The 12,671-nt window shown below is 52.5% G+C and overlaps 2 protein-coding genes across 2 annotated transcripts; one reads left to right on the top strand and one right to left on the bottom strand.

Moving 5' to 3' along the window:
- Nucleotides 1-72: 72 nt before the first annotated feature.
- Nucleotides 73-1,346, bottom strand: N7532_002213 (uncharacterized protein; the record flags this gene model as incomplete). The annotated part of the gene is made up of 4 exons (XM_056614707.1): nt 73-253; nt 321-796; nt 850-896; nt 1,202-1,346. 4 exons carry the CDS (start codon nt 1,344-1,346, stop codon nt 73-75), a joined length of 849 nt encoding a protein of 282 aa, XP_056477679.1.
- A 5,330-nt stretch (nt 1,347-6,676) lies between these two features.
- Nucleotides 6,677-11,712, top strand: N7532_002212 (non-ribosomal peptide synthetase; the record flags this gene model as incomplete). The annotated part of the gene is made up of 4 exons (XM_056614706.1): nt 6,677-6,699; nt 6,837-7,649; nt 7,700-7,716; nt 7,796-11,712. The coding sequence occupies 4 exons, from the start codon at nt 6,677-6,679 to the stop codon at nt 11,710-11,712; spliced, it is 4,770 nt and encodes a 1,589-aa protein (XP_056477678.1).
- Between the last annotated feature and the right edge of the window lie 959 nt (nt 11,713-12,671).

Below are 12,671 nucleotides of genomic sequence, written 5' to 3'. Positions count from 1 at the left end.
TTGATGAGATTAATTGGTCTATTTGATGAGGAAAATGCTGGAAGAATAATACCTAAAGATCATAACAAAACTCTATGTCAACGCATCCACGCCTTCTTCATCATGATCTCGAGCGGGACGAGAGCATGTCCACAGGCAATTTGGTAAGCCACATTTCCGGTGTTTGCGCTTGTATCTTCCGCTCATCTCGCTGGATAGTTTACTGACTGCGGGAATACATGTGCATATAAGTCCTAGACCACCCTCCGCATTACTAAAAAGTGTGAGATTGGAACGGTAAGAATGGAAGGGAGAGCAGAGATCGCAAGAATAGCACATACTCTGAAAGTAAGACTCTCATGAAAAGTTGAACGTGATGAGAAGTATCTTTATCGCGAATTACCAGAATCAAGCGATAAATACTGAAAGCAATCGCAGAACTGCCAGCTCCCAGAATAGCAATCACGTGCACCTTCTTAGACACTGGCATGTGCAAAGTCCAAGTCAGAGCAATGGGGAATATCAGGATCGCCAAATCAGTGACGACGCTGATCACAGAGTCGGCGATGATGATCGCGGCCCGGTTAAGACATGTCCCATCGTGGTTGTCGGTTTGCCAGAACAAGTGGATCGGGTTGCAGGTGAAGACTTTGACGAGAAAGATGATGGTGTAATAGCCGCAAAGAATAGTCAAGAAGATGTAGAGAGAGACAACCTTGGCCCGATAAGGGCTCCATAGTCGTATGAGTGTATAAATAAGGGATGTCTTGACCAAGAGAACCATTGGAACGTAAAACATGGTCGCAATGTAAAATATCTTAATCGTTAGCATGCGTTTCCCTAGGCACACTAGCATAGTCATGAGCATACTTTGAACTTGATCTCATCGCCCGTGCTGTATGAATTAACATTGCCGGCTGTGAAGGTGTCTGTGTTTAATGGCCAGTCAGGAAATACGATTCTAATTCCCATGCCTTGGTGGGTCATAGTGGGGTTCCGTACAGAAAAGCGCGCAGATAGAATGCCCGACGAAGAGAATCTGGTAAATCACATTTATTAGATCATCAAGCAAAGCAACATGTCTTCTTGTTAATACTAACCCATGCCAAATAACATGATGCTGTCACATCAAATATCAAATTCTCATTGATTAGTCATGCTCAAAGCTTTTGGTTGATGTCGAAGAAATATATCGCTGCACCTTGTCGCACGGGTCACTTACCATCCTCTACACCGAAGGGGTGATGCAACTTGAACTTTGCAAACAGCCGTAGAATAATAAGCGGCGAAACAATAGTGAAACAAAGAATCTGCGTGACGAGGCTGATCGATTCCAGGTTCTCACGTTTTTGGGGCAGGTGGTTCATAGTTGAGATGACCCGAGCGCCCTGGGCAAGGGGCAACCAGGCAGACGGACCCGTCGCCTTGTCGCAAGATGACTAGGTGAGCTCCAGTGCCTCAAATGTGATCTTCGGTTTTCAAAACTGATTTCAATACATGCTTGCGAAAGCTCAGATGCCTACGGGCGTGCATTGCGATGAACTGCAAGTGGTGACGTCATCACATGCTCGCCGTTAACATCTTCCAGTGACGGGGTATTAGTACCTACCTGATACAAGCAGATTCTGTGGCGGATCAAGGTGATCAGATACGGAAAGTGACTACAAAATGATTCATATTCTTCTGTAGCATGGCCAATCTCGCGCTTGTGCGATATGAGGATCAGATGACCTGTATGCGAAAAAATGACATTGTGGAAAAATGAACTCGAAAAACCTGCATTGAAACAGGGATGATGAGTCGGAAACTGTTACTGGGGTAGAAAAGGAACATTCAGAAAACCCCAAAAGATAAAATGAAATGAGTGATGGGAACATGGCTCTGAACAAAACGCTGCAACAAGGTTGGAGCGGCGTGCTAGGCTGGATTTAGTGCAAGTCCGTGAAACCAGTGCGGCCCCTGGCGGGAGACCATGCTGACCTGCCTTCTAGAAAAAATGAAAATTCTGGTTGACAATCTGTCAATGAGCTGATCATCTCAAAAATGAGGCAAGCCTCTGTCTGTAACTAAGGTATTGAGTTTAGCCGGTGCCAGAAAACCAAGATAAAGTGCGACTGGGTTCATCGAGAATATTCTGCAGAGACAGGATTCATCCTGAAACGTGCGCTGGCCACGATACCTCAACCTTTAATTTTTGAAACACCGTAGCGGCTCCCCAGCGCCCCTTCTAATCAGCGATACCCACGAGGACGGGCGCAGAATAATATCGCAGGCGTGTCGGGAAAGCCTCGCAATAAAGGCCAGTCGAACTGTTGGTAATAGCTCCTCAGCTCAGTCTGCGCCTGCATCAGTGCGTCTCTTGATGGTCTTCGAGTGGAATCCTGAATTGTCCTCTCCAAATGCTGAAACTGGCTAAAAGACTGGGTGGCTGAGCACCATGATCAACCGTAGATGGCCAGCTGGATGCTGGTCGATTGCTGAAAAAAATGATTTTGCACAATTCTTCCGGTTCACGCTCCGAACCATCTTCACAGGAGGGTGGAGGATGGAGAAGACGGTATTCGTTGCCACGTTCAGATGCCGGTCGCCCGATAGGTTACCCCCGAGCCAAACGACACCCAATGGATGCGGGCCACGCGCTGGACCCGCTGGAAAACAAGGAAGCAAGCCCTAAGGCGAGCTCTGGAGGGTCAGAGTATCTTAGGTACCCTCCGTCAGGTTCATAGGGCAGTGAACTCAATTGTGCATGTGGCGGCGGTTCCAGAAAGACGCTAGGGCCGGAGAGGCACAGCGTGGGCGCGCCGGGCTGTTCCTCGGGCCTTATCCTTAACCGAATGCTTCCGCCGGCGCCGAAAGCCTCCTCCTTGTCGATCGTTGCCAATCCATCCGCCCCACCCTTTCTGCGCACTCCGCCGGTCTGGCCACTTCTGTTGGAGTCGTTTCCCCGTTCACGCTGGCTGACTTCTCTGGAGTGACGCCTGCACGATCTGATTGCGCAACCAGGGTTCTGGGGGTTTCTCGGATCCAGGCAAGCCGCCACAACCCCTTCCTCTGGCGGCCGGACCATTCCAGTAGGTAGGACCGACATGATCTACGTGCTTTTGGCATTCGCATCCCTGAACCCCTAGCTCGCCCGCCCTGGCAGGCGATCGTTCCCTTCTCTGATAAGGGACCCTGACCGGCCGACACGGAGCGAACTGACAGGGGCATTTTGTGAAGATCATTTCCTGGGATTGAGTTATGCGACTCCTCGTGTGCTCTCGGCGGCCACAACCACTGTTGTGCACTTTGACTTTGATTGCTTGGACAAAGGTGGTCGAGAAAGACTGGTACCGAGGACTAATCTCCTTCAGGTGAAGCGGCCGACACTCCACTTACTATTCTGATAACATCCACGACCGGGGGCGTCTTCACATAGATATCAGAGTTCGCCACGCGGTAACCTTGGGAGTTGCCCTCGGGAAGCAGGAAACGCAATACCCGAGGAAAATGGAAGTAATTGCCCGCGCAAGCACGACAGGATGGCGCCGAGCTCCGTAAGGGTTGTTGACAACTCGATATTATGTGATCCCGTCCGAGGTACACCTGCGATAAGCATATCGGCTACGCTTCCACGAATGCGGTTGATTCCACATTTGGCTACGTATGCCCAGCCCCGCGGGTGCTTGGAAGACTTATCACAACCATACGGGAGTCTCATCGCAGCGACGTGCCTCAGGGTGGTATTTGGTCATGGAACTAACCGGAGCAATCTTGTGGTGGATACGTGACCGACATGAGAAAACATCGCGCAAGTTTCTTGGCTGAACTCACCATCATAGATTGGTGGTGATCAGTTGGATGAGAATACGCATAGGCTCCATATGAGCTCGGGAACGTCTAGACTGAGAGGATAGGACGGGAGAGGATAATCCACAGGACAGAGCGAGTGGGTGGCTGGTTCCACCCCAAATAACCACGTATAGTAAAGTTTACCAGGGCTGAAGTACCTTAAAGCAGGGAGATTGCCTAGATAGGAAGCACCAGTCAGTTTGGATAAGCTTTACAGAGGGGCCTGCCTCTTGGGTTTGTGTTTCAAATGGTCCGAGCAGTGCTTGGCCGCTGGCAGCAACTTGATAGCGTGCTATCCTGTCGTGAAACGTATCTGTCAATTCTCACATTTAAATCTGCAGACATCCCCTTTCAGCTAGTGTATTACTGCGAGCCGACAATGTGCAGCATCCAGAGGAGAGTATCATGGCCTCGGCAAATCCTAGTTTGCATTAGTCATAGATTCGAGACGATGCGGAATAGAAGATGTAGAATATATGGCAACGAGGGCAACGTAGATTTCGGGATGTAGCAACGAGGATGATCTGATCAAGATCTTTGGGGGGAGAGAACGGCAGTGTCGTAATCAATCACAAAGCGATAAGAATGCACAGTGTCTCTCTGACTGCTGCCTGAATGCACGCTGCAAGGTCCTGACTGAAGAGGGGCAAACGGCCCTGGTCGATTCGTCTCGTAATCGCACTGGTCTCCATCTGGTCCTGGGCGGCTAAGGCGATAGGGCTTTAATTCGACGAAAATTAGCTTAATGCACGTAGCCTCCGTCTACCGCATCCTTCGTTCATAGTAACTATTTTCGGTTTGACGTTTAGTGGGACGGGTGGCTGACAATTGGCCACAGCGACTGGCATCGAAGAACGGCCGGGCTTCCCTGGGCCATTCTTTCGGGTCCGCAGGTTGCGCGTCTTGGCCCAATCTGCCCCAGCTCTATAAGCGAAGCGGAGAGAGATTGCGGGAGAATGAGATCATACTATTCATTCCCATTCATTGTCTTGGAGACGCCGGTGAGTAACGGCGGTGGATGAAGTAAAAAATGTGATTTGCCGACAGACTTTTTTGGTGGTTCGCCCACCTTGGGCCATGCTGCACACCATCTGATAAGATGGATGATCAGATCCGCATGGTGTTATGACGCCGATCCTTCCACACCCGTCGCGCACACTTGAAGATCTCTCGCTAAAATCGTTCGACCTGAGATCATGCCCACGGGCTGGCCACGCACCGCTACCACACCCGACTAGTTGAGGCTCCGAGCTCATTTGCCATAGTGGCATGCCGGATCTGATAACACGACTCACTGTAGCATTCGTCCATCGGCCTGCATCTCCTGTCCAGCCTCCCAGGAGGTTGAGGCTGCCAACAGGGTGCCCCGGTGTAGTCCTGATCGGGGGTTAGGTATAAAGCTATTGAATCCGAAGCGGATCTCGGGGTCCGCCGGTGCAGACGTAGGCGTTCGGCCGGCCACGGTGGGTTCATTTTCCGAGAGTTGTCTGCACCCTGAATATCATTCGGGTGCCTCGAGGTTACGACATCCGCCACGGGAGCATGCGAGCACGCAATGTGTGCGGGCAAGGGCCTGGTTGATAATGATAATTCCGCGCGGGTGGTGTATGTGATACGATCCCTCGGCGTCTGCAGCCGACCCCGAGGGATGAAGCTCAGCCAAGCCGCCAAGCCCGGCCCTGACGATCGGCGGGGCGCGTGTTTTTGGGGTTAAGAGAATCATGGACAGCCTGGCGTGCTAGCAGAGGTGATTGGAGGGTGCGGCCGTGGGTGCAGAAGGGAATAGGCAGCCGCTGATACCTTGGACGCCGCCAAGGCGTTCGATGATCGACGGGGGGATTTCCCGGACTTTACCAGCGGGGCCGACTATAAAGGAGGACTGGTACGAAACAGGTACGGATACCAATAATGGAAATGCCAAGAGTTTCCGTTGCAGCCTTCGTGGGTCCCGCCGATCACTGTCGATCCGAACAGACTGGGCGAGTATAGAAGAACCATACCCATGTGACGATAGCCGGAAGGGCCGAGATCACAATGCACTGCGGATATCAGACGATAGGCAATACATTATATCGCCGAGGAAGCGTTTAGACAAAGAAAAATCAATGGCAAAGGCGTATAGAGTATACATATACGAGGTGTAGAGTGTGGGATCCCCCCAATGGGCCTTTTGACGGCGTATCGTGTATACATATTACGAGGTGTAGAGTGTGGGATCCCCCCATAGGCCTTTTCACATTGAAAAGGGTGGAGGTGGCGTGGCGAAGCTCATCTCTCCCCATTCGCAATTCGGCGTATCTACCCAACTCGGCTAAGGAACTCTGAAGCCCAATGGAGAGGACCAAAGCATCGCAACGTGCATAAGAAAAAAAAGCCTCATTCGACTCGCGACAGCAGGAGTCGTCCGAACAATGCTTATCGCTGTTTCAGGATTTTCCTCGCGGCCAGCGCTGAGATAATATACGACCTGTATAAACTTTGCGTTGACTGGTGCCTAGCACCACAGCTGAAGATCGAGCCAAGCTGAATGATCTATGGTTCTCCACTGGGTCTCCGCTCCACGTTGTTGTATCAAGACTCGACCAGCAAGGGAATTTTACGGGACCAGGTCAAGGCTGAAGAGAAGGATCCTGGATGGGTCCCCACTAAGGCACTATGGGCCTTGACCCAGTTGATCCTCGTATGGAGGAAGTAGATTCGCAATTGGGTCTGTGATGTGAATTTCCCAATGCTGGTGGACCGGCGAGCTCCAGCGGCAACGCTATAAGTTCTGACGGGACGCCTCTTTTCGAATCGGGATTTTTCTCAAGAAGCAATTGGTGTCTTTTTCTGGCGAAAGGTCGAGCCAATTCCCAAGTCAGACACCATGGCGGGATTGACAAGCAGTCCGTAAGTGCTGATATGTCCAGGTCCTCTTGTTCTTCTGTGGTGCTCCTTTCCATGCTGGCCCTCTCTCCCCTTTTTCTTCAAAGGCTTTTCCCACTAGCTTACACTATTGAATCTAACTCTGACTTTTCTCTTTCAAGTGTTGCGGAACAGCTTCTGCGCCTCCGCAGTGAAGCATCAAACCCGGACTCGCCCCGCCACCTCTCTGAGCTGCTATCATCACATTACGGTCCCTGGCCTATCCGACAACTCGTTCTCGCTTTCCAAGACATTTATAAGGCTCTCCCAGAGGCATTGAAGGTATCAGATGATGACACAATTGGTGCTCTTCGTGCCAAGGTAAAAGTCGCCACACCGGACATCGGCGAGCTGCTCGGGACTGACTCTCGGGCCGGCTTCATCGATGCCAACACCGGAAGGAATATCACACATAATGCCCTTCGCCAATTTGTGAAAGGCTTCAACCTGCCAGTTGGATACTCTCGCCATGGCAAGCCGCGTATTGCGGTCATTCTGCCCAACGGCCCGTTGATGGCCGTCGCAGTGCTCGCCTTCGCCAGCCGGTACACCATGGTGCCAATGGCATCCAACACAGTGCCAGAGCAACTCCACATGGACATTGAGCAAGTCCAGGCTGATGCAGTCGTGGCCCTGGATGCTGATTTGGAAAAGCTGAAGCTCGATGATGGCAGCCGTCCTGTATTTGGCATTGAACACCTCGAAGACTTGACATTCCGAGTGGTTTCTTCACGACATGCCTCTCGCTCATCCGAGATCCCTCCCAACACTGGGGATGACATCGCCATCATTCTCTTTACCAGTGGTACTAGCGGAAACAAAAAGCTCGTTCCCATCACGAGCTACAATCTGATCGCTGGTACCATGGCCACTATCGAGTCTGTCGAGCTTGCCGAGGACGATACATGTCTCAACATGATGCCGCTCAACCATGTGTAGGTTCCTTGTCCCAGAGTCATCCTCAACGGACGCTAACAAGATGCAGTGGTGGTATCATTCGCAGTATTTTCTCCCCCTATTCTTGCTGGCGGTGCCACGATCTGCTGCCCTTCGTTCGACCCCAGCATGTTCTGGGATGCAGTCCAAAGCCCCCATATGACCCCGACCTGGTACTATGCCACACCCACCATGCACCAGATGATCCTTGGCGAAGCCCAGCACCGACCGGACGCCATCAAGCAGAGTGCCATCAAGTTCATTTGCAACGCTGGCGCCGGTCTTCCACCGTCGCTTGCCATGCAACTCCGTGATACTTTCCACTGTGTCATTCTCCCCAGTTATGGTATGACCGAATGCATGCCGATTGCTGCGCCGCCCAAGGACTACTCGCTCGATCGCCACGGCACATCTGGTCGGATTGTCGGACCTGATGTGGCCATCCTCAGCGAGTCTGGCAAGCCTGTCCCGCGCTTCGAGATGCTGGGACATATCTGTGTTCGTGGCTCGCCCGCCTTCGAGGGATATCTGACCCCCGATGGCCGGATCGACAAGAGTGCCTTCAATGAGTCGGGCTGGTTTGACACCGGTGATCTGGGCTATCTGGATGCGGACAACTACCTGTACATCACGGGACGCAGCAAGGAAGTCATCAACCGCGGCGGTGAAATTATTTCTCCAGTAGAAGTCGAAGATGCCCTGCTCACCACCGCCAAGAACCCCGACTCCCCTATCTACGGCCGTGTCATCGAGACTCTGGCCTTCTCGGTCCCCGACGAGGTCTTGCAGGAGGTCGTCGGTGTCGTGATTGTCACTCCCCCTGGAACCACCCGGCCGGATATCCGCCAGCTGCATGAAGCCCTACAGCCGATCATCCACCAGCCCAAGTGGCCCGCCCTGGTGGTCTACATGGATCGCGTCCCCAAGTCCAACAACAAGATCCAGCGTATCAAGCTGGCTCAGCGTCTGTCCTTGGAGACCCTGACTCCCACTACACCGTTGGCCGATCGTCATTACGAGGCGATCTGCCCGCCCAACGGCACGCCGCTCAGTGCTTCCATCTCGAAGAACGCTTGCCAAATCGATGACAACATTATCCGCTCCACCGTGTCAGGCATGACAAACAAGTCCCAGGTACATGTCCAACGGAACCCCCGCGATGGGTTCGCGCAAGCGGTGCTGTTCGAACAGAGACCTGATGACTACCAACCGGCCCCCAGCGACCTCTACACCCAGCTGGACGGGTATCTGATTCCCAGTCGTATCTTTGCTCTCAGGGATTCCATGCCCCTGGACTTCTACGGGAAGCCCGACCAGACTGCCATTGACGAAGCTATTAAGGCGCTCAACTCGGATGGCGATCTGACACCTACTCAGCGCTGCGTGCGGGAGACTTTCGCCGGTGCCTTGTCTTGTGCACCCGAGGAGATCTCGTCGTCAACTGACTTTTTCGCCGTGGGCGGTGATAGTCTCAGCGCGGGCCGTTTGGTATCTCAGCTCCGTCGTGAATTTGGCATATTCCTGGCTGGAGATATTCTCTTCCATCACAGTTCTGTCGGCGAGGTGGAGCATCAGATCGATGCAGCCCTGAAAGTGAAGGCTGCCAAGGGCGACGAGGGGGAGGTCGAGCTGCCTGGCTGCGAGAAGACATATAGCAGCACAAACCCCATCGTGCTGTTTTTCCACCTGTTCCCGATCACGTTCTTCTTCCCCATGAAGCGGGCGTTCCAATGGCTGATCTTTGCGTACGTGATGGCGGAATGCTCGATCCGATTCCCCATTCGTGATGTGTTGATCGGTCGCCTGGTCTTGATTGTTCTGGCTGTCCTGTCGGCCCGTATTAGTAGCCATATTGTGTCTCCGTTCTGCGGTATCATCTTCAAATGGCTTGTGATCGGTCGCTACAAGGAAGGCATTTTCCCCATGTGGGGCCCATACCATACGCGCTGGTGGTTGACCCAGAAAGCATTGCAGGTGTGCGGAAAGGGTATCTTTAACCACTACAACTGGTCTCGTGTGCTGTTCTATCGACTTCTCGGTGCTAGGATTGGCAAGAATGTCTCTCTGCCCCCATCCGCCAAGCTCGGTGAGTACGATTTGATCGAGATTGGTGACGATGTCATCCTGGATACTTGTCAATGCCGCCCGTTCGCCGTGGAGCGCAACACGTCGATGCTCCTGAAGCGCATTCGGATTGGAAAGAACTCGTCTGTTGGTCTGAAATCCATCGTCGCCCCCGGTGCCGACATTCCGGAGAACACCTGCATCGGGCCCAACTCGTCCAGCTGGGAGCTTCAGGACGCCGATGAGTCAAACCGTGACTTGATCACTTCGCGCATCCCCAAGCCACACTGGATCTGGAGCCTCCTTATTGTCGAGCCCATCCGAATTCTGGTCTGGGTTGCTGCTCGTCTCACCTGGATGGGTGGTCTGGTGCCGATGGTCCGTCAATTCCCCACTCCGTCCGCTGACATGTTTTTCGCGACACTCGAGTGGTATACCAGCGGTCAGCGAATTGGTTTGCATATCGCTGCTCGTATCTGCCGTGCGATTGGCGGTCCGATTGTCCTGTTCATTTCTGTTCTGATCATCAAGACGCTTTTGGACATCATCTGTGGCAAGCCAAAGCCAGGTCCGGCTTCCAAGCAGACTACTCTTCAGAAGGTGCGAACGGCGGTCTTGGCCGAGATTCTCCCCCATGGAGATATCCACGAGCTCACCCGTCTGGTTGGTCGTCACTACGAACTTGTGTCGATGGCCATCCGTCTTCTAGGCGGCAAGGTCGGCAAGCGGATTTACTGGCCCAGTGTCGGTCCTGCACTCCCCGATTTTGATCTGATCGAGGTTGGCAACGATGTCGTCTTTGGCTCTCGCTCGAGCATCATCACTTCGGATGGCTATGGTCGCGACCGTGTTGTGATCGGTGATGGAACTATGGTAGGTGACCGTATCGTCGCCCTCCCTGGTGTCACCATCGGTCGCGAAGCCATGATCGGCTCTGGAGCTCTGCTTCGTCGCAATGGCGATTACCCATCCAACACCATCTGGACTGGTAGCAAGGGTGGTGATGCGGTGCAATTCCCAACTTCTTCTTCGATCCCCACCTCGACCGCTCCCACTGTCGTCGGAAGCAGTAGTAGCAGCACCAACGCTGGCAGTGACGACGAGAAGCGTTTTGAAGAGAAAGACTTCGAGAAGAAGTCCCCCATTGGCGACAAGAATGCCATGTTCTCCCAAGTCACGGAGAAGGATACCTGCAAGCCTTTCGGTCGCGCGTTCTATCGTCACGAGGCCAACTATTATGTTCTCCGCATTTGGCAGATCGTCATCTACTCGGTTCTCTCTGTTGTGGTTGTTACGATCTACTGGCTTCTCACTGTCGTGTTCTCCCTTCTGTCTCTCCGTGCTGCGATGACTCACAGCGATGCCATCGGATTTACGCAGGGTCCCTGGCGCCCTTTCGTTTTGTACGGTGTGCTCGCATCCATTCTATCCGGAATCAGCTGCGTTCAGTCATTCATCGCGCTTGGAGTCGTCATTGGCGTCAAGTGGATGGTCATGGGCCGTCGCAAGGAAGGCCAATTCCACTGGGACAAGAGCAGCTACAACCAGCGCTGGCAATTTCTGCTTTCCTGCGAGACTATCATCAAGGACTGCTATGGAGGTGCTGGTCTTCTGCCCATGATCACCGGCTCAGCCTACCTCAGCTGGTACTACCGCCTCCTTGGTGCCGACATTGGAAAGGATTGCGCGATCCACGCCAACGGCACGCCCAACGTCTACTTCACTGAGCCTGACCTTCTCACCCTTGGTGAGCGCGTTGCGGTCGACGACTGCAGTTTGGTCTGCCACTTGAACTCCCGAGGCGAGTTCGAGCTGCACACCTTGAAGGTTGGCGACCGAAGTATCATGCGCGCTGGATCGCGTCTGATGTCCGGTGCTTCGATGGGCCAGGATGCCTGCCTCTTGGAACATACTCTTGTTCTGTCCGGTGACCATGTGGAGGATGGGGATACTCTTCAGGGCTGGCCCGCTGAAGGCTTTGAGGGCAAGCGAGTTTAGAGGCTTGGTGATCATGTTAATCCCCTCATTGTTTGATGTTTTATGTTTCGTGTATTTAAAAGCTGGACTCTACTCGTGGTATATAAAACTAAGTTCTTATTTGGTTTAATCAGTGCTGTGCGTTTATTTGACCGTAATTACGTGTTTGCTTTCATACCCTGCCCAGGTAGTATGGACAAGGTACTAGGCTTTGTTTATGCCCATCGTTTCTTGAGCCAAAGAACCTGCATCCGTGGACTGCAACGAGACCCTGTACCCTGCGGCTCAAAGGCAATTTGCAGTGGAGCAGGATTCACTGATGAATTCAATTTCAAGAAAGCGCCATGCCCGGTCTGCAACGCTGAAGCCTGGTTGAGTGACGGGGCTTGCGGGATTTCGTCGGCGACTCCACTCGGTGGACACGCCAAGGGATTGGCCCACAACCCAAATTTAGAACCTGGAGGAATTACGCACGCGCCCTTCAGAACAAAATCGCCAAGCATCAACTGATGTAATAGCTGATCACGAGATACCGGCGAATACAAGTGTACACAGAACGGGTTAATGTGCTGGGGTATATTCATAGATGTCCTTGTTGATCGAGGGCCTAGGTATTGCACAAAGCTGTAGGACGCGAGAATCCGACCATAGTGGATCTGGATCGAGCAAAAATGCTCAGCCTCGATCAGACTTTTCGTAGAGCTGCAAATTCGAGGGAAGATCCGGATCAGAACCTAGCTCAGGGTCAATCTGAGTGCTGGGCCGACAATGGCCACATTTAATTGCAAATCGGCGATATCTCTTCAAGGAAAAAATTTATATGCGTATTAGCTATCGGGAAACGCCTTTACATAGAAATTTTGCGATGCTCGTTCTTGATAATGGGGGATGTTGATGGCGACGAACTTTGGATACTTTCTAGTAAATCTTTTGTCGAAATACAAATGATGTATTTTCTAATAGTCCCCCACCCCCCCCCT

The sequence above is a fragment of the Penicillium argentinense genome (genome assembly GCF_028826775.1).
Source record: "Penicillium argentinense strain IBT 30761 chromosome Unknown utg000003l_segment0_segment0, whole genome shotgun sequence".
In the NCBI taxonomy this organism is placed as follows: Eukaryota; Fungi; Ascomycota; class Eurotiomycetes; order Eurotiales; family Aspergillaceae; genus Penicillium; species Penicillium argentinense.
This window is presented reverse-complemented; position numbering and strand designations above follow the sequence as displayed.